General features: G+C 40.9%; 1 protein-coding gene and 1 long non-coding RNA gene across 7 annotated transcripts in view; one reads left to right on the plus strand and one right to left on the minus strand.

Annotated features, from left to right (window-relative positions):
• Window positions 1-1,842: 1,842 nt before the first annotated feature.
• Window positions 1,843-18,277, minus strand: nrf1 (nuclear respiratory factor 1). Of its 4 annotated transcripts, none has more exons than XM_042403699.1 (12): window positions 18,142-18,277; window positions 16,019-16,130; window positions 15,652-15,796; window positions 14,898-15,012; window positions 14,587-14,713; window positions 13,840-13,980; window positions 10,954-11,112; window positions 10,465-10,680; window positions 10,259-10,357; window positions 9,774-9,946; window positions 7,639-7,760; window positions 1,843-3,046 (listed from the first exon to the last, which is right to left on the minus strand). In XM_042403699.1, exons 2-12 carry the CDS (start codon window positions 16,085-16,087, stop codon window positions 2,886-2,888), a joined length of 1,527 nt encoding a protein of 508 aa, XP_042259633.1. In that variant the 5' UTR covers window positions 16,088-16,130; window positions 18,142-18,277; the 3' UTR covers window positions 1,843-2,885. The 4 variants fall into 4 exon arrangements, with proteins under 4 accessions (XP_042259633.1, XP_042259632.1, XP_042259635.1 ...); XM_042403698.1 differs by having other exon boundaries at window positions 16,010-16,130; XM_042403701.1 differs by having other exon boundaries at window positions 9,774-9,931; window positions 18,142-18,276.
• A 13-nt stretch (window positions 18,278-18,290) lies between these two features.
• Window positions 18,291-22,395, plus strand: part of LOC121890999 — a 92,767-nt gene continuing 88,662 nt past the window's right edge. For all 3 annotated transcript variants that reach the window (XR_006094004.1, XR_006094007.1, XR_006094005.1), the window contains exons 1-2: window positions 18,291-19,162; window positions 19,560-19,648. This is a non-coding gene — a long non-coding RNA (uncharacterized LOC121890999). The remainder of the gene's footprint in view (window positions 19,163-19,559; window positions 19,649-22,395) is intronic.

A 22,395-nucleotide genomic window follows, 5' to 3' on the forward strand; every position in this document is an offset into this window, starting at 1 on the left:
AAGTGGATGGGTGGTGCAGAGAGAGATGGAGATGGAGGAGGGAGAGGCTTAGGCAGCATGAGGTGTAGGCCTTTTTCCAAGACAGCATGCTAATAAGGCCTCCATAATCTGCAGTGACAGTTTGATGCGCATGTGTGTCACACATCTACAATGACTCAAACTTTATACAAAGTTTTCTTTTGCCAACACAGAGCCACAACATGCTCCTGACTGTTTTCCAGCTCACGCAAGGGATCCAATCTAAAAATGACAGGAGAGAAAATAAAACAAACAAGTGGGAACATGGGATCTTTTCATCTGTGTGAATGCAACCTGGTTCAGCTTTAATCTGGAGAAGGCGGGATATACACTGACGCCTGATAGATTAAGGCTTGAACGCTTCTCTCTCTGTTCTACTCTGCAACAGAAGGGCCCTGCTAGCAAATCCCAGGCTTTAAAGCAGAGGAGGTTCGGGCAGCTTATGATGTAATCATGGCCCTGTCTGTCACGGCAGGGAAGGTGGGGGAGCTGTAGAGGAGAGTGTGGAGGTTATTGGGTTTTGTGGCAACTAAGGGACAAAATGTAGAAATGTGGCATCCTGCAAAAAGAGGAGGTACATGATAAATTGTCACCAGTGACAATCAAAAGGTCTAACCTAAAGCTTACATGTACAGGATGTTTCTTTTGCTATAATGGCAGAAGTCCCTGTTTTCAAAGTCTCAAGTCAAGACGGACAAGTCCAAGTCAGGTCCAAAATTATAAACACTGAAACAAATCGTTTGCTCTTCACAAATTTTTATGCTACTGACGCTCTTTCACAAACACACACATGCAAAAATTCTGCCTCTTCTGCTACAATGTTGCAGTGCAATGTCAAAATGTGCAATTAGTCAAAAAAAATAATTTCATGATTTTCACCGCCATGTTTTTCTTTTTGGAATCTGTTTTTTGTTTATCAAAGAGAGCTCTTACTATCCAAATGTAATATTCTTTGCCTATTACAGTATGTTTCATCATTATTTGCACTGTATGAAATGCTGACTGCTGTTGGATTTCTTCAAAGCAGATCTGTTTGAAGATTTGCATTTTAACAGGATCATTTTCAATCATTGGGTATGGAGAGGTATCAAATCAAAAGCCTTAAGTTGCAAGTCTGTGTTGATTTTGTCAAGGACTCAACTGAACTCATTTGACTAGTAATGTGAAAATCTCATAACTGTTCTTAGCACAGAACTAGCCTAAAAGCTGCATTTAGATATAATTTATATACTTTTTTGGCAACTAGCAGTTAGAAAAACATCCAAACAAAATGTGAGATACACAACCACCATTATACCATCAGCTTTGCATTAGCAAACAATAGACCATTACCACAGAAGACACTGTCATAACAGGAAATGCACAGGTGTAATTAATAACATTATTGATAGCTGAATTCCATTTAAGCAAGCCATTGCAGGGCCCTAATATTGTGCATGTCTCACTGGCATGTCTTACTCAGACACTCAAATGGAGGGAAGTCATCTTTAACGTCTTCAGTTATGGCTCACTTGGGCTTGGGAAATTTTGAAATACATTTTTCCAGACATTTTATAGGCTAATCTAGAGAGTAATTGGCAGATTAATCAATAATGAAGTACGAGTATTGTTAGTTGCAGCCTGACTGCAGCTAGACTGAAACATTCATTAAACTTGCAATATGTTGAGCTAAAATATACTAAATATACTATACAAAGAGCTGCAAAATAAAGAGAACCCCTTTCACATTATGGTCATTTAATGTAACTTCAGTATGCAAAATACTGACTTATGTTGCTTTAACGTTTCATTAAAGTGCACTTATAACCAGGAGAGGACAGTATGAATGGTGAACAGCAGCCATTTTATTGGACTTTTTAAATACATAAGTGTGGAGAGATTCGAACCAACTGTTACAGCTGTATCGAACTAAGCTGATTCTGGGCAAGCAATTTTTGTTGTAAGACAGAAGAAATGCTTTTTTTTTTTTTTTTTCTCTTTACATTTGCATCACAAATACTGCAGCTCCTGTCCAAGTGTGACCAACTTCCTGTGCCATACAAAATGACGCAGACCACCAAGTTCTAAGTGACATACGAACGAGTTCATGTTAAAAAATAACATACCGAGGGGTGCTCCTATCCATGCACATTAAATAAACAAACCTGGTAGACAAAATGGCTGCTTCAGGAAGTCAGCTCAGCAATTCCAGCAGTAAAAAACACCTTGATGTATATCCTGAGTCTTCACAAATCTTGACATGTGCATGGACTACAGTAAAACAGCACAGGGAAAAGCACACGACGAGATGGTATTTCAAAGTATTATTTCATCATCTATGAGAGAAATGTCTACAGCTCAGATGCTGGTTCATATGCTAAGACAGCTCAAGGTGAATTGACGTGATAAGGTTGAAATTTAGAATCGTGATCGAGGACACAGGAATCAGAGAGGAGTGATTCTGACTATGGCACTGAATTATAAATGCATCCTAAAACAGAACAGTCAAACACACGAAAAATGAAAAATCCAGAACAGTGATAGTTACACAATCTGGGTGAAGCAGTGGTGGCTTTCCTCCCGGGTATTTGGTTCATCTTTGTTTTAAGTAAAGGTTAATTGTAAAGAAATAAATACTAAATACCTAACATCACAGAGCTAAAAAAAAAAAACCACATGAGGCTAAATGGAAAAAAATACACCAACAAAAGCAATTTCTTTACATAGTAAACACGATGAATTGAAAACTCACTTTGACTTCCCCTGCAGACGTACATTTAAAAATATATTTGACATTGTACACAGCGTGTTGTCTTGGAAAACAGTAGGATAAACAAATCTCCGAGGTGGCCATTCAGTGCCTCCTACTCCTTCCAGGGTCTTAATTGTCACTGTTCCAGAGTTACAACCTCCACCGCCTGGCCGTCCAGTGTGACAGTGTTGTCTATGCGTGTGGCAACAGGTGCCATGGCAACCTGGACGGGCCTGTTGCCCTGGGCGAGGCTGGTCACTACAGTCTGGTACATGCTGACCGGGATCTGGACGAGACCTGCGGAGAAAGAAGTGGGACATTTTTGGATTTAGACACAGCAACAGTGTCATTTGGCTAAATATCAAGCCTGATTCTACAGAACTGAACAACTAATGTTTGATCATATGTTTAAGCTCAGTACCCAAATTACAACTGAAACAATCAGGTGATTGACAGAGAACTGATTAAATGATAATCAGTGGAGTCTTTTATCAATCAAAACAGCCAAACATTTGTTGGTGCCACCTTATCAAATTTTAGAATTTGCTGTCTTTCATTTTAAATTCAATATCTTTCAGCTTTGGACTGTCAGTCGGACAAAAAATTGACAAAAAATAACAGAAATTGTAATGAGGTAAGAAAACAATTAATGGAAAATAACAGACAGATTAACTGATCATGAAAATAACAGCTGTAACATTGGATTATTCTTATCATTATTATATTCAAATAGCTGTTGGTAACCCTTTATATATGGACAATAGTTTGGGGAAAACCTTTTTTTTTCTTCTTGTTCAAATCCAAATGAGTTTACCATGCAGAAAAACGTGGTGTGAGCATGCCAACTACTGCAGATATGATCAGTTGGTTATTCAAATTATGGGAGCCAACTGACAGAAAATCGATTAACATCAGTTTTCATCGGTTTATCATTTCCTTATCAGTAATTTACAGAGTAGAAGTTAAAAAAAGATCGCACTCAACCAAATAGGGAGTTTGCACAACCAAATGAATTAGACGTTTTCTTTTTATTTTGTTTAAATTGTCCAATACAAGCACAGTATGCACCTCTGAAGAAGGCAAAGCCGAAACACTTGTATCGGACAATTTAAATGAAATAAAAAGAAAATATCTGATTCATGTGTGTGAACCCCATTTTTGTGCTTTGGATTCATCAGGATCATCGTGAAAAAAATCGTTTCATTGAACAAGCAATACATACATAACAAATTAATTAATAATGAAATACTGCTTGTTCAGCCTTTGGCCAGCCAGAGAGCAACCTTTTTGAGAGAATTTAAAGTTGACACGGTGCTTGAGAGTCAGTCAAGACCAGGTAGTTGTCTGTGACAGGAGGCGGCCATGTTACAGAGACAGCATTACTGAACAATGGTCCGATTGAACGTCCTCAGCTCGCTTCCCCCATGCCCAGCTGTGTGTGTGTGTGTGTGTGTGTATGCCTGTGGGGATTATTGCTGCAGTCACGTGGGCCTCTGCCCCACCCTACAAGCTGTCACAGTGTCACAGGCAGGCTAGAAGGTCAGTGCAGGAGATGGCAGTGGCTCATACCCGCTCCCATTACTGTGAGCAAAGACACTGAACTTTAAATGTACCAAACACACACTATCCACAGATCCTGTAAAATGCATTCCTAAGACGACACAGGGCTGCATTTATATCCATATGAATGCCCAAAGTATTAAAGTATTTGAGAAAGAAAAACAAATGCATCTCTTCCCGAAAAATAAAACTGTGCCCCTTCTGACAAGTTATCTCGTAATTGTTGGTCCTCTAATGTGAACTCTTGCTAAGCCCACTCACCGGTGATTCGTGACAGGGTTAAGTTGTGCTGATGCAGGTAATTGTGCTGCAGTGATTATGGAAGAGGGCTTAGGGAACAGGGTATTGGCCTGGCACATTGATGTACGGACACAGCGCAGTCACTGAGTGAAGTGCCTCACTCGGCCACTCAAACATTGTTACTAAGACATTAAGGGTCGTGCCTGGTGTGGCCGTGTGCGTGTATGAGTGTGTGTGTGTGTCTGCGTGCCTGTGTCAGTGAAGGGTCGCTACACAAGCCAATCAGCGGTGTCTGGGCCAGTGCACTTCAAACGGTGCTCTCCACTCCTGGGCAGCACTACAGTGATTAGCTAAGGTCAATAGTCGGGAGAAGGACTGGCTTTGGCAGCTCCATTAGTTGTTTGAGTGAGCCATTGCAGCAAAATGACTCCTTATGGTTTAGGAAGAAAGATGTCAAACAAAAAAAGGCTGCAGATGTAAGATTTGAATAACTTTAATTTACATTAACGTACACATGTGAAAATATAGACTGGCAAACTGCACGTATTTTTGCATTTTGCATGTCCTTTATGTTATGACTATTCTTTCATTTTTACAAGTGGGTTCCATCTTTTATGCAAGTATTTTATGAAACTTCTCTACAAAACTTAATTATGCTTGGACTAACCTAATAAAAAACTGTTATCTTAACATCCTATATTGCTCCTGCTTTTGTTCCTTTTAAATATGATTTAGTGTTAGAACAAAACTCAAGAGAATGTAACATCCAAAGTTCCCTTCACCTGCAACAATCCACGCAAACATTTTAGAGTGATTTGTTTTGAATTTTGTTTCACGTGTCTGTCTTAAACTGGATCCAACACACTCTGAAGTTGGAAGGCTTTACGGTGCTTTACAGTTGATCTGCCTGATGAAACAAGAGACTAATTTGGAGGTTTAATGTAAACGACCGAGAGAAAATTGTTCTTATGCTCATTTCTTCTACTGTGCATGTAATGCAAAGCTAATCAGCTTTGGTGCTTAAATACATGCTTGAATGCTGTGCTGTTCATTCTACTAATGCAGGATGTGGGCGGTTAAGACGAGGAGACAGCAAGTGTGTGTGTACGAGTAAAAAAATATACAAACATTTTGAGATGCACACATGCATTCGTCTCAAGTTAGAGAAGGGCTACGTTCATGTATATAGTAATAGCATGTATACATTTATAAGGACAAGCATGAGAACCTGGGGGTTGTGTGTTGACAGCTGGCCCAGTGATTAGACATGGACTGATAATGGAGTGGATCAAAGCTCTTTAGGAGGGCCCCTTGGGGACGTGCTCATGCCCCTGGACTAGTGTACTTTATGTGAGTGTGTGTGTGTGTGTTTATCCCACTTTAGGACAGTACTGATTGACAGCTTGACAAGATACAGTATGTATGTAGCCAAACTTCATGCTATAGTTTGGAGATTTACTTTGATTTTTAAATTTGTTAGAATTAAAAACTGGGGTATAATAATTCATTTGTTGCATCACTGTGTTGATTATAAATTTTGATGATTCAATGCATCAATCTGCTAAAAGAAGCAATTGCATCAAATTCTCAAGTTCTGGCTCTGTGATAATCAATATACAATGAAACTGTTGTGACTAATTGTTACTGCATCAAATAGTAGTTTCCAAAATACAATTACAATGTGAAGGAAAAACAACTGAATCAAATCTCCAACTTCAACAATTGAATGAGTATTAATCCGGCGACTGACATGCCTAATATTAACTTTTATTATCATGTTAAATTTATTATCACAGTGTGCTGACAATTATGAAGTTTGAAGTAATGGTTAGCTCCAGGAAATGACAGAAAAATGACTCTAAATGACTCTCTCTTAGTTTCACCTGTATATCTCTATTCATGTGCAACAGGCTACTCACATTAACATACTACACATTTAGTAATCAACATCAAACTAGTGGTCCCTTGATGTTAGTCATTGAAAAGCAGTAGCTTTACATTCCAACCTGAGAATAGTGACTGAACATGTACTTAAAATGGTTGTTAATGTTATTCAATAAGGATGTGAGGCTTTCATTGCAAACTGGTGCAGTCCCACGCACTGCTGCAGCATTGCATACAGTATGCATGTGAAGAGGTTAACCATAGGGTCATGCAGCTAACGCATCATTAAAAGAAGGGAGTATTGCTACAAGAAACACACCATCTGTCACATCAGCACAGAGTAGATTAGAGTGTAGGAGCTCACTGCAGTGCTACCAGAGGGAAGCTTACACTTAGTAACACTAATTAGAAATTCCATTGGCTGGTGAATACACACAAGTACAAATTAGTAAAGATGTGATGCCAAAATGTTTTTGATAAAAGCGTTCAGTTAAACGTTGTATTTACATTTCTGCTGTTGATACTTCTGTAACAAAATATTTCTAACTCATTTTTGAGTCTGCGACTGTAACCTAAAATAGGTTGAAATAAATAGATGTCAAAGTTTTTCTGATTTTCAAGCTCATCTGCTCAGATCGCTGATTTGAATATATTATAAACAAGCTGGCAGACAGAGACCTATCAAATATCACATGAGAAGAAACTAGTCCAAGTGGTAAAAAGTAAACCCTCTAAACAGATACACAGTAAGTATAGTGGGACTGTGTATTGGTCCAATCACATGAATAAAATAAAAGTTGTCGATGCAATTTCTCCATAGACACAGATTATTCAGTATATTTTTAATTCTCTGAACAGATATGCATTGTTACAGAATTAAATTTGTGGCTGGGATCTCATCTGAGCCAGTTTAACTCAATGACACCTGCTATGTGCCACCTGCCTGAATTCACCTGCTAAACAAGTTAATTTATTCGGTGCTCATGCTGATATAAAGAAAGGACTGAGGGTAACTGGTAATGTCAGTTAGCAGGTTATAGTGTGTTACTTGTTCAGAGTGGCACTACATTATAATAATATATCTGGTGCAACAGACGGTGATAAAAGAGATATTATAATGTGTATGACACTATGTAAATGCTGTCGTTTGAGGTGTATTTTGCATGTTTGTCATGTTGATGTTAACACTGTAGATGAATATGTACCTGTGGCGTCTTGAACCCCTGCCAGCGCCCCAACAGCAGCTGCTGTCTCTGCCAGGACAATCTGACCCCCTCCTTGTAGAGTGGCCTCTGCCAACGTCGCTACAGCATGGGCTGCTGCCTCACTACAACACACACACACACACACACACAGACACACATCAGATTAAGTGTACAATATGTAAAAATTCAGGCAAATAAACCTCTTCTGCGCGCACAATTGAGAATTAAAAACACATATGAGATGGATGCGTGTACATATCAGGGTTAAACACACAATCTTTGGTACAGAGTTGAAAAGCGCACACACTCATACACTCACACACGATCTGCTCACAAAGGCAGGGGTTATTAGAGAGATGTGGGGTGAAGAGGTAGGAGTGTATGAGCAGTAAGAGGCTTTTCTAGTCTGGACTTATGGAGAATCTGTCACATCTCCCTAAAGGCCAGGTGCTACGGGTCTAACAAAGCAGTTTTATTAACCAGATCTATTCAGTGGAATTACCACGAGCCTATTACCACACCAGCTTCGTTATGAACTAATGGAACTGTTCACAGCTTGGTTGATAATCACATCTGAGATAGAAATACAGACGGACACATAAGGAGGAGGAGCTGTGAGAGTGCAGACAGAGACGGTATACAGTAACCATGCATTCACACTGTGGTGCTAAATGGATGAGTTTACTGCCAAAGAGAATGGAAGTATATTTTGGCTAAACTGGTACAAAATGCTCCTGTGACATCAAACTATAGCTTTCTCTGCAAAACATAACCTGTGTTGAAACCTAACTTTATTGTGTCAATGCGTGTGAAATGATAAAAAGCTCAGCAATTAGCAGACTTCCATTACTGTGCTGTACATTTGACCATTGGTGTGTCATAGTGTCAAGACAGCGAGAGAGAGAAAGAGGCTGTGTTCCCCCTCTGGAGCTGGAAAACAGACAAAATGTTCCAGAGCCTGTGGAGCAGAGAGCCCTGAGTAGCTCAACACAGGTAAACAGCAGGATGGGAGGGGAGGCGGAAGGAGGACTCAGGTGGGTGCAGGTAACAAGCCCCAATGGGACATACCCATACACATCTGAAATTATTGCCTTGACACTACTGCAGTAAAAAAAAAAACAACACAAAAAAAACAGCTAACATGTCAGCATCTTAGTGAGTCTGGCTGATGAATTCAGGAATTTAAAGACCTTTCAAGGTCTTCGATGGCAGTCTTATAGATCATGAAAATCAAAATTGTAGATCAAGAAGTGGTGATGGATAGCCTAAGATCTACAGGCTTTAGCTACAACCAAAGACTACTAACTAATTCTATTGACGAGCACAATTTCAACCTGCTGTATTCTTGTGTTGTAATCAGATCCTGCACACACTTGGTCCTCCATGGGAGGTGACTTGAGATCTTGTCGTAGATCCCATCTGAATACGAATACGTGTGTGTGGCTGATTTTCCCTCCAGAAAAACAGTACACCAACAACAACCCCTGTACATGTTTTATAAAATGTTTTATTACAAGTCAGTTAAAAAGGCTTATGTTGATTATGTGTGATTTTATTTCAAACTCTTACTTAGTCACACCACGAAGCAATTACACATTTAACACCTGTACTAGTGTTTTAAACAACAAATTATACTAAGCTGTTAGTACATGGAAATATGTGGCTAACAGCCAATTTAATGGTTGTGCACCTTGCACACTGCCGCTGTGAAAGCTACAGGCTAATTAATTAGATGCTGAACCAGGATGAGAGCCACTTGACTCATCTCCAGGGGACCCTGGTGACCTGCCCCGACAGTTGTCCCATTCTCATCAAATTGTTAGAACTGCCTTTGTGATTATGGATTCTTCTTATGCTCTGCAGTGCTGGTTAGCTCCACCACCAGCAACTCAAGACCCTTGAGTATTGTGTCAGTAAACACAAACCCCTTCTGTAAATTTCCAGTTAAAAAGGTGAAAACCATTCAGCAATGGCAGCTTTATGCTACCAATTGTGCTTTTCTGCCACCAACAATTCAACTTGTCATCATTTCATTAACAGAACGCCTCCTCTAGATGTAGTTCACTTATTACTTAAAAAGCCTGGTTCCTCTGAAACCTGCAAAATAACTTGTTCATCAGTTTTACCCTCCTCACCTGTTTAGAGCCATTGTGACAGTGGCTCCGGGCTGAATCTCCTGACTGGCAGCGACAGCAGCTTCAGCCAGGGATGCTACCGCCTGTGTGGCTTCTGAAGCCTGGGTGGTTTGGATTGTCATCTCCCCGCCCTGGAGGGTGGCCCAGTTCTGCTCCACCTGGACAGGGAAATACAATTTCATGACAGCAAGGTAGTAAAGCTCGTGTAAAAAAAACAGTTGTTGTTATGTTGTTGGTCTTGTGGCTCATGTTGTGGTTTTGTGGTGCTGAAAGGACAGCTCCCATTAAGTGCATTTTACATACATCACAGAAGTCTGGTTAGATCTATCAATTTATGTTCTTTAGAAGGTAGAATTGATTCAACACCTAAGTCAGTTCATATTATTCATTTTGAGAGTCTGTTAATGTAGTATGTGATCAAAATATGTTTTTTCATATAGTAGTTGTTATTGTATAAAAACTATTAAAGGGTGTGTGGTTGCTACCTCTCCATCAGTAACTGTAGAGTAGTTGACTTGTGCCACCGTCACACCGGGAAGCTCTGAGGCATCTGCCAGGGTGGCAACTGTGTGTCCAGTGCCAACCTGAGAGAAAAATACAGTCACAAAATACAGAAGATGACAGCTGAGCATACTGACCCTTAACCAGAATAAGATTTTGATTTGAAAAAGTGCCATCAACTAAAATGTACCTGGATGAGCGAGACTGTTCCATCAGGGTTGTTGATGGTTTGTACCACAGTTTGTGAAGGCACAAGGTGTGCGATGCCCTGCGCGGTGGTCAGGTGGTGCTGGGTGGTGGTTGCTGTGGTTACCTGCTGGTCTTCAAAAGCGTACAACAAATCCTCACGGCCGTGCTGCTTGTAGCAGTTCTTCACAATGGTCCGCAGTGCCTGCGTCCAAGACACCTTAGGAAGTACAGATGCAAGTTAATGTATGAATTATCAGCCTAAAATATTGTTTGCCTCATGAGGAATTAGTTCCATGGTACATTCATGGCACCACTAAAGCTCAATATTTAACACACCATGTCTCGTTTGTTTAATCCATACAACAACTGAAGAAAATATTTTTTGTTTTTGTTTTACCCATCTCTATAATATAGAAAATCAGGCTTAAAAAGAATAAATGACATTTGAATTTGTAAAAGTATCACATTATTATATTGGTATTTCTCTCACCCTCTGTTTTTGCTCCTCTGTGCGGACGTCACTGCGGACGTTGGCCCAAGGGATGTCTTCAGGCCACCAGACTGGCTTGCAGCTCTCCTTCCCCCAGCCAGGCTTCCCTCGACCCGTCGAGTACTTCAGCATCTCTGGGATGAACGCTCGCAGCTGGGCCTGAAGCAAAGGATAGATGAATAGAGAAAAGAGATGATTCACACATCAAAACTCTAAAGTGGAGAGCTGCAGTGTCTTACACACACACACACACGCACACACATAAGTGCACACGCCCTTGAGCAGGCAGCAGGAGGCGTGTATTGATCGGGGTACCTACTGCTGCCGGGTGCTGAGGTGGTCAAATCCTGCAAATAGAAACAGGCTTTCTATAAGGAGAACAATCTGCTCATGTTTATTAACACCAATCTATGGCTGTGGCTCCAGCCTGATGTGTCAGACAGACACCATGGGAACATCAAGGGTGATCCGACACAGTTCAGTTGTCAACCCGTCCCAGCAAAGGCTCCAATACATTCAGTGTGGGTATTAACAAAGACAAGCTGGTCAATATTGTTAAAATAAAAATCAGTGTCAAAGAAAAACATTAGATTAACTTTGATCACTCATGATGTGTGCTATTTTACGGACTTGTGTAGAGACTTGAGGAACTGTGTTTTCGTTACCTTAGAATGAACCCTTTATACCTACATAGGGAGCGGGTACTCCACCACGGAGCCTGCCATGTTGCACTGCCATGTTTCTACAGTAGCCCAGAATGGACAAACCACACACTGGCTCTAGAGAGGGCCTTTCATGTTTTTAACAAGTTTCGCTGCCACCGTAGGTTCTGCTACATGGTTGGAAGGGGAAGGTGAGTGGGAGGGGTATTCAGCTGGTTGCAATATGCAACCTTAGTGCTAGCTGCCACTAAATCCTATACAATGCACCTTTAAACTTAAACCTATGATATCAAGCACTAAGCTAACTCATTCATACTCTACGCTTTAACTTTTTTTAATTGATTGGTTTGTCTTTGTTCAATGTGAGGCCCACTTCTGGGCCTGTTCCAAAGCAGGGTGAGGAAATGGGTGGTGGTCCTAATCTAATCTGATTTGCTTGCTCTTGCTCATCCCCCAGATAAAATGAGCATACACACTTAGACACAGCTAAGCAGTGAGTGGTGTGTATGCCCACTCACCATCACATCAACACTTCCAGAACATGCCACACTCACTGACAGACTGGGGTGGGGTTTAGTGCCAATGTCCTCAGTGTCCTGGTAATATGCAAGCATCACCGAGGGATTATATTGCACAATGAGGCACTGCAGCGTCTGCCTGCCTTGACATCACGGGCTAAATTTGGTATTGGGAGAAATAAATCCCTCCCTCCTCCCCCCTAAAGCCCCCTTTTCTAACTCACAAACCACCTATGCACAGTTCTCAGTACATCACACAAAGGGATAAGACAAAATGGATCTTGATAGAAAATGGATGGCCAGTTTTGGAATAACACATCCAGTCACTTGACCTACTGATGCATAATGTGGATTTACCCCAGAAAAAAAAGACTTGGTGGCAAAAAGATGCTTGCATTTCCACCTGTGGCTACTCCATGTGTGGATGTATGTGCATGCATGTGGGCAAGACCAGATGGCCTAATTACAGTGGCTAGTGAGTTAAGTGGCATGTTGTCCTCATACCCACTACCCCACCCCCCCAATCCTAATCCTACAAGCAATGGTCCAATCAGCGTTTAGGAAGGCGGCTATGTTGCCGGGTCCCTGGCCCTAACAAGGCTAGGGGGTAATTATGGGCTCAGGGTAGACCCGGGATCACCTGCTACAGATGCTCCATATATTAGACTTGCCAGGCCCTCGGCCTGCGTCACTAAACCTCACTTGGGATTGCTTCAGCCACGCAAAACCTACTGCAGATGTCTGCATAGAAGATAGCAAATACTTTCAAATAAATAATAAATAAATATCCAGAGAACTACATTTGTATGAGCTCCCTTTCATCACAGAGATCTCGTTTTCATGCAACCTATTCCAGAGGGGCTGCAGAGCTGTCTCCAACACACATACCTCTAAAAACACCATCCCCCACACCTTTCCACCTGGCTTGGCCAAGCTGAGTGAGGCAACAGGTTACTCATGATAATCTCATCCTACAACCTCCAGAAAAACAAGCACCAACTAACACCTGCCCTCCGAGGACTCGTCTGGCCTTGGGATTGGCTACCGTGCTCCCAGGGTTGAGGACCGTCTCTGAGGGCCACTGTCATGCTGGCTACTCTGACAATGATGCAGAGAATACGTCAGCAGCACTGGGATGGCAGAGTAAACAAGCTGGGTTCCCTCGGGTGGACACAGGACTCAGGCTACCAATGGTACTAACATTGCAGGGAAAGGCCGACCAAGAGCAGTCTACTCTGCACTTCCTATCACTGCGTACTGGTGCCAAAGCCTGCCTAGCAAAGGGAGGAGGCTTGGCTTGTTATCAAAAGCAGACACGACCTCTGCATCAGATTTATATCTGAACTACAATTTCCTGCTCTTTAGCATGAAAATAAATGTAAGTTTTAGAGGAGTAAGTACTGATTATATGGCTGAATCAACTTATCAAATGACACTGGCGGACATACAAAAACAGCTAAAAATGACTGTTTGACCTTGATGCATACAGATAGCTAAGCTCTTGCTCACATTAGACATAAAACATAATATCTGTGATTCTGATTTGTTGCCAACTGATGCCCTCTGCTGGGAACACCAGCGTTGTGTTTCTGATGCTATAAAGAAGTTTTGAATCAGTCCATTTCTACAAAAGGAAATGCTGGAAACACAAGGGTGGTTTGGACCCTAATCGATAAGCAGATTAAGAGCATTGAGTCCAACCTCACCTGGGTCATCTTGTCCACAGAGACAGGGATGCCATCAATGGTGAGGGGGGGCAGCTCTGAGGCCAGTTCTCCGCCGGCTGGGGCGTGTTCAGCCAGGGCATTCTCCAGGTCCTCCAACATCATGCCCTTGTACTTCCTCACCTAAAGGACAGAAAGATAGTTACATCAGTGCTTCAGTTTATTGCCAAAGCCATTACTAACTAAATTGATCGAATTAACAGAAAATTGATTGACTCAATAATCAATTAATCACAGAGATCATTTATTAGATAAAAAAATACCAAACATTTGCTGATAAACATCATCAAAAAGGCTGCTTGCCTTCCTCTGTTTCATATCATTATATATGGATTGATATAAATGTATGTTTCAATGCAAAATGCAGTAGCTGCTCACACTGAGCTGAAATGAAACGAGTGCACATAAATTAGGTAAATAACATTAATAAACAGTGTCTACTGCGTTTTGCTGTCATTTATGGTTATGCTAAGCTTCTCTTCTCTCCTGTGTTTCACCGTGGGCAGGGCTGTGTGTGTGAGTGAGAGTGTGTTCTGAGCGGAGCAGCGGAGAGACAGTGAATCACATTAAGTACTCAAGTTGACGACAACTACACTCACTACATTAATGTAAGTGCAAGTCCCCCCCAGCATCGTCCATCGCGATGTTTCACTGTGGACATCATCATATGCCAATTCTGACTACAGAATTCTGACTTTAGAAGTCTGACTACAAGACTATAACACTCACCACATTCTCCAGGGGAGCAGCACCGAACACCTTGAACACTGGGTTGGGTTTGGAGGGAGAGATACACAGCACTATGGCCTGCTGTCCCACTCTGGTGGTGTACTCATCCAATGTGGCTCTCAGTTTCCTGTAAACATGCAGCCACCTTTACTTTCTGGCTCAGCCCAAAAGCCACAAAATACAACACCAACTACAAAGGGGTGCAACTCTGTCTTAGAATAAAAACAATAATCACACATGCTCATTGTCAGTGTAGCTGCTGAGGGACAGTATATGGGGGAAAACTTGGTTTCTTGGTGTTTAAAGCTCACCTGAGCAGGCGAGTCTGTTGCCTCTTGCGGATGGAGGGATTGGATTCAAAGATGTGAGGCCTCTTTCTTTTCTTACCAGTTGCCACAGCAGCAGCTGCTGCCATGCCCACTGGCCCTGAGAGAGAACGATCAGACTAGACTGTAAGTAAAACCACAGACAGGTCATCAGAGTGAACGACATTCTGTCATGAGTTTGAACGCTGTTTATAAATTTCTTTTTTTAAATTGAGCTTCTTGGCTTAAATGTACAGTTATTACTCTTCTTTTTTTATTCGGTTTTGAAATGTGTTTAATCTGGTGCACTGAGATGCAATTGTGGCCCACTGGCACAATTTGTTACCTTAAGAAGGGAAAAGGTAAAAACTGACACTAACTCTCCAAAGCAATCCACTAGCACCACCTGTTGTTCAGTTGACAGCATTACACTGATCTCAGGATGTCACGTACCTGTATGTTTTACTAGACCTGTAGAATAACTCACCTTAGATACAAGATAAGAACATTTGCTAAACAAACCAGTAAGAATAGGAAACAGGACACAGTTTCTTCAACTCAGTGTAAGTTATGAATAAAATTAACATCACACAAATGACAGAGAACCTCACAAAATTTGAAGGTACTGCCTGACACAGGTCAAAAAGAATCTGCAGTTCTGTTCTGTGGAAAACTATCATGGCTTTTTCTGGATGCTATTTATCAAAAGAATCCATCTGAACAACTAAATACTCAGTTTCTCCCCTTTGGCAAGACTCACCTGCAGCGGCCAGGTGGGCGGTGACCTCGTCGGTGCCAGCTGAGTTGAGGATGTCTGTGTCGTCATATGGATCATCATCCGGTGACGATGTTGAGTCTTCCTCAGCACTCATCATGGATGCCTCAGTAAAGGTGGTTACATGTACCTATACAGTTTAAGATCCAGGTAGAATGGGTGTTACATTTTAAGAAAATGTCATGGTAATCGTACCTGAATGGGGTGTTAGGATTTCTGTTTTAGTCAGTCTAACTAGCTGGTAAATTAGTTAAAGCAGCTTGTGAATAATGGGACTTATCGCTAAAAAAGACAACTTCCTTGTCATTCTTTCTGGTTTCTGCTCTGTAACTAGTAAGTGCACCTGCTGGACCTGTTGGCTGACGGCGTTGGCCTCAATGGTGGTCATGTGTTCCGTCTGGTGAACGGCGTGCTCCTCCATTTCTGACCACTGAGTCTACACAACTGGATCCAGGGTACAATGACTGAGGAGAGAGAATAAAAGAAATGTTGCATAAGATAATGGCAGGACAGGCTTCGGCCCAATTCTGCGTCTGAGCAAAATTTAAATGGTTCCAGCATTCAGTATATTTATTGTAATAATACAGAATGTCTTTGGTCATCATTTCTGTTGTAGTGACTGGTGCTATATAGCTTAGCAGATGCATCTTATTATATATAATCAAGACATGTAACCACGTATTGCCAGATATTAAAGCAGCTATTGTTAATACTGCAAGATGTGAGTCTGTAAGGCATGAATACCAGTAAGACTTATGGGAGGCACCAGTATTTTTAAAACAGAGATAATGCCAAGTATATAAATCTTTCAAGACACTGTATGTACTTCCTTTATTTACGTGAACTCAAGTGAGCCATAAATGCAAGTTCATTGAATTGCTGAGACCTTAGGACTTAAGACAAAGGTGTGAAATTACACAACTGTCACTCTCATTATCTGTGTCATGTTCACAGTAGTTTCTAATATATTAGGGCACAATATGTATCAGGTATTCTCCTTACGACAGGCCAAAAGTTGTGTCCATTAATAGTGCAACAATGGACCTGATGAGGAAAGCATTTGTTGTTTCATTCCTTTGGGCTTCTGAATGACATGATAGTACTGCTACTGCTCTGTCAGCCTCTAGAGGGCTTCATGGTGCATCATTAGGGGTTTCATTTGGAATACCATTACAGTGGTTTTATTTTCCATTTATTACGTGTTCAGTCATAGGTTTCACAAGAGATGCATTTGCAAGATGTGGATTCAACACATTAACAGCTGCTGCTTAGCGCTTTCATTCATTCCTCTGAATCTGACTGAAAGAGGGGTTTTTTTTTGTTTTGTTTGGGGATATAAAGTTAAGAAGTCAGTAGGAAAGTCTAAATGTAGTCACAGTGTGAGTCAGTGCAAGAGTCTGTAAGTACAATGGGAAATTGCATACTGGTATGTGTCCAGAGCAGAGTGAAACATAATCTGTCAAAGTAGGGAAAATTACTCCTACAATATGCTTCAACTGCACACTTTAACTTACAAATATAACATATTTTTGCCCACTTATCCATGAAATGAATTATTGAGGCAGTATACTGGGATAAGCTGCTCACTTGATTCAAAGTGGGCTGCTGATTTATGGAATATTTATTTGAACAGGTAATACACACATCAATGCTTTCTTAATCTCTCTCTTTGATAAGAGAAACAGGCCAGGAACATTATTACCATACAATACAAAACTGACAAAACATAATCCCGGTATTAATAGCAGCCAGGCAGGTTTATTTGCATCCATATCTCCAGTACAACTGTATGTATAAGCTGCTGACAGGATCAGTGAGATGATGCACGAATCGGTGCACGACTCAACAACAATAACATTCATGTATGATCTTAAGAGTCGCCTACAATGAGGCTCATTCTCCACAACACCTAGTGATCGAGCACACTACCCTATATTAACTAGACAATGTTATTGCAAACGCGTTACAGTGCAGTAATATTAGCCGACTTGCCGGCTGGCTGACAACGACTGCCAACTGAGCTAAGCTAGCAATGTCCTACATTCAGCTAATTAGCTAGCTAGCTAACCATTTGGCGGTGTAACCACGGACACCTGAATGGACATTAACTACGATCGAGAAGAGCAGTTGTTTCTCGATGTCGGGACGCTGAACATAAATTAATTCAGCGTGCAATGAAAGGTAAACCTTGGTAACGCAGCGGCTAGCATGAAACCCGCGCAATATGAAAGAAAACAGAGCGCTAACTACAACAGGCCCAGCGGCCTGCGTCCATCCACAGCTCTTCTATTCTATCTGAGCTTGTTGTCTTTACGCGCCTACAACATGTTTCCGCACAAAACGCCAGAAATGTATCATAACTCTGCTCCAGTCAACATCTAAACAATCCGCATCTTTCACCCCAACGCTGCCGGGTTCGATGATGCGGCTGCGCCGGGGCTGAAATAGATGGAGATTGCGCGGTAGGGCACTAACCTCAGAGCGGCTGCGCTACTTCGGGCCTGCGCCGTACAGCGGGGATGGAGCCGAGCTCTAATGGAGGACAGAGGGGAGCCAGCAGCAAACACAGCGAGCAGACCGCACACAACACTGAGCTGCACTAGTGCTGCCTTCAGGTGCCCCTCCCACAGTCACACTCATACACTATGGAGCGCTTTGGTCAACATTACAATAACAGACGGTTCAGTCTGGCAAAAGCAATTTTCATAGCGGCCATCGTTTTATTAATGTCGTTTAACTAAAAAGGCACAGTCGACGTTTAGCTGTAATTATCACACATTGTGTTGATGCATAGATTGAATGTGCTGACTCGCCAGAATGGCCTGAAGAAAGTTTTTTTCCCCAAGAGTTGTTAGTTAGTTTTTTTGTGCATCATGAACAAACGTTAGGGCAAAAATAATTTACGTATGTTGCAAAATCAGATAATTTACAGAAACGTAAAGGTAAACAAGCATGGAAATATATATGTTACCTTAATTACTGAAAATATAAACCACAAATGCACATAAATCTAATAACATATACTACTCTGCTGTCATTTGTTGACACAGTTTCCATGTTTTCCACGAATTACATGTCACTTCTATCTAACTTGTATATAATGAAATGTATACTTCACAGTCAGCGTCTATGCTTTTTTTTTGATGAACCTACAACCCCTCTAATGGTATTAATATATCCGATAGTCCCTGAAGGCCGCATAAGACATGGGAAACCACGCCTCTTTACACACAAACTGCTGCACTGCTTAACCATCCATTTAGTAAAGTTATCGACTTTCCAAGAAACAACCATAATGCCAAAAAACGAAAAGTGTTTAAGGTTAGTTGTGCAGTGTTATAAATGCACATATTATAATTTGTGAAAAAGTCACCGCCAACAAAGACCGACAGATACTAGACCAAAACAAACTTTCCAAGTTGCATCAATTAGCAACACCTGTGTCATTCAGGGATGCTGGGCTACTTTCCACATAAACCTGTTCATTCCCCGGGGGGTAAGTAAGCTATTTACTTTTTGTTGACTTGTACTTTTTGAATTTTGAGTTGAAGAAATATTATACAAACAAACAATGTACAGACTAAGCCTACTTTATTGTAGAAGGTAAATATCTGTTCCCCAATTTTCATTCTTTCTTGTGAGACCTAGTTAGACTTGTACAGGCACATTTGATGTTTAATGAAGCACCAGCTAAGTATGACATCAAAAGTTAAGTAGTCAGTTTTTAGAAATGTGTGTAAGGCATGTCAGGAAATAAATTGGAAGGAAAAGTCAGGATCTAATTATTAACTGGAGTACTCCATACTGTGTAATAGTAGTTAAAGGTAATGCTTCTCTGTTTTAACTGGATAGCTCTGATGCTGCAAACCTCACTCAGATTTTATTCCAAACAGGTATGAAGGACACAAGGTGTGATTTACAACTTCTATTGATGCAGTGGGGTACCCAATTTCATGGAGAGGCTGTCTGAAAGGATAAAAAGGTAAGTGTTTGGTAATTGGATACCATTAAAAGTGAGGAACATATAGTCCTCCTGCTGTAGTATGAACTTCACCAGAATTTTCAACTTTTATAACACAGCCATCCACAACTATAACACACCTGAAGAGGGCAGCGTTGTATTGCAGATCACACTTTGAGCTCAGCCTCTTAAGTTTGTAGAAACAGGAGATGGCAGTGAAGCATCATTGATGTGGCTCTCAGCGGGTGCCTTGGCATGTATTCAAGATGATGGATGTTTTACATTAGTGTGTGGTGACAGCAGCTTATGTTTGTGTCTCACTAAATGTCAGTAAGTATCATATTCAAAAATCTGGCAAGAGGGGCGCAGAGTGTGACTCCACATTTTGCAGCTTCCGTACTGTGTAACTGACCTTAATTCAGCTCTGTCTCACTCTCATGCCTCTGTCATTACATCTTTGCTTTCAACATCTGCAGACAGGGTGCCACATCATTAGTGTAGTGTCCCCTAATGCTACATGGTGGACAAATGATCAGGAACAGATGGGTGTACTTTATACTGTTGCTCACATAATCCTGTTGAGTTTTCTTTGCTTTCTTTGGTGAAATCCTACTTTTGGAGATATTGCTTTATCTGGCTTTATATTTGCAAAAAGTTAGTCTCAAACATGTTCAAGGTTTTATTACTTTGAATATATTTGGGGGTTTTGGCTGATCTTGCATTCAGCTGAGTTGTAGCTGTCTAGAAGATATAGATTTTGCACTTGTATATGTTTCTCAAGGGCACTGCAGTGGAAGACAGTTTCTGTTTGGTAGATGATGGCGTGTCGTAGATGGAGTGAAAAGCTGGAGAGTGTTAATGAACCAACGTCCTATTATTTGGTCCTATTGTGCTTTCTCCTCCGTGGGCTGTGGTTGGGTATAGATAAGGCTTACAGCCTGGGGGTCTGGAATCAATAATGGATGTAATTGGTGAGGTGGAAGTGAGGATAATTGAAGGTAATTGTGTGGACCGTCACAAGCCTTGGAGAGAGGTCAAGACAACGAAGAAAGAGAATAGGGAAGAAAATGATTGTCACTGTACAGTAGTCTCCCTATACCTATTCTGTATATAATTATTCCATGGTACCAACCACTCTCTCCGACTTCTTACTCCTCAAAGCTGCAACTACACAAGAGTTTTAGCTAAATTCAAGATTTATTAACCTAAATCACAAAATGAAAACAAAAAAAAATCTGGTCTTGTGTATGGTCGCTTCTTTACCCGCAGGAATCAACAAGTTAAAAAATTAGACACTTAAATCTGAACTGTCTCCTGAACAGCTGTGATGTAGCTCGTTTAAGCTGTATCTTTTTACCTCTCCTGTCCTGTTGTTGTAAAGCAGCATGGACCAGCTGGGCTGTAAACATGAGCATGCTGTGTACAGTTTCCAGATGTTGCATTAGATGATTTCTGGACTTTGAAGTTTCAAAAACGTTTGGGGTTGCAGGTGTTGCCTTGCGCTACATTCATTTAAATTCAGGTTTGTAGTTTGTAAGTGTATCTGTATTAAGTCTCTTGGGTTCCTAGTTAATGTTCGGTCAAATGCCATCTTCTCAATATTTTTCTCATCACCTTCAGTCACTTTTTAAACAGTTTTTACCCGCTAGAAAAGCACATGGCCTCTCAGTTTTATGCATGCTGTGTTTCTCACATGTTTCGCATATGTGCAGCCATGATGAGTAAATTCCCCTTTTTATTGAGTAGATTCTTTTTCCCCAAGCCTGTTGGAGTTTCCAGGAGCATACAGGCTACAACGGGTAGAGTACTCTCTGTGGTCAGCTGGGGGCACTGCAGTACCACGCATTAACCCCAAAACTAAACTGCTGTAGAAAATTTCTTGCTGCTCTGCAGAGTCATGCCCACTGAATGATATGACACATTCATTCATATTTCACTGCGAGAACATTCAGTGATTACTTTCATCTACTAGCTTGGAGCAAAATTAATCCAAGATCTATGCCGTGTTATCTTTCTGTGGATTATATCTATTTATATCTAAGTTTTACTTTTCTGATGTAGAAAGTACATTTATTTTGTGCTACCAATAAATAAATGAAATGATTCATCTAGCTTAACCTTGAAAGTACCAAAAACACTGTGGTAGTGTACACTATGTGAGAGTTAGAAAATTGTAGGAATGGTGTCAGGTGCTTGTGACTGCACTGTACAGTACATTACTCAGTTTGGCCTATAATACCATATAAGCATGTTTTTCATCACTTCAGCTGAAATTGGGATAAAGGACATAATATTTGGCTCGGACTCAATGGCTCGACACCATTTTTTTTCCCTCAGCATTCTCTCAAGGGTTTTTGTACCAATACCAAAAGTTTTGTTACACAAAATTTTGATACTAGGTGTTCAGGGTTGACACCCAATGTTGTCTATCCTATTATTTATATAAATGAATTCCCAAATATTCACTCAAGGCAGATTTTTTTTGCAACAAGTAAGTTTTTTTACCCATTTACTTGCTGCACAGTTACATAAACAACAAAATTCTGCTGCACAAACTGTATGTAACTGTTCCATAATTATGTCAAGCACTTTCTTTAGCATGAAGTGACCACTGTAATTTTTAAAAATTATTTGATATTTGCGTATGAGCCACTTTATAGTTGCTCATAATCAAAATCAGCAACTTAATAGCAGTTTGGATGTTTTTAGTCTTTACCAAACATCATATAGCCAACAAAGAACATGTAAACACAACAGACGGATCACAT

The sequence above is a fragment of the Thunnus maccoyii genome, chromosome 23 (genome assembly GCF_910596095.1).
Source record: "Thunnus maccoyii chromosome 23, fThuMac1.1, whole genome shotgun sequence".
Taxonomy (NCBI): Eukaryota; Metazoa; Chordata; class Actinopteri; order Scombriformes; family Scombridae; genus Thunnus; species Thunnus maccoyii.

Coding starts and splice junctions, on each gene's coding strand:
- nrf1 (XM_042403698.1), bottom strand. CDS start 16,087: ATGGAGGAGCACGCCGTTCACCAGACGGAACACATGACCACCATTGAG. Junction 15,013..15,651: donor CGCCCACCTGGCCGCTGCAG/GTGAGTCTTGCC, acceptor GTTCTCTCTCAG/GGCCAGTGGGCATGGCAGCA. Junction 13,981..14,586: donor CTGCTCCCCTGGAGAATGTG/GTGAGTGTTATA, acceptor TCTGTCCTTTAG/GTGAGGAAGTACAAGGGCAT.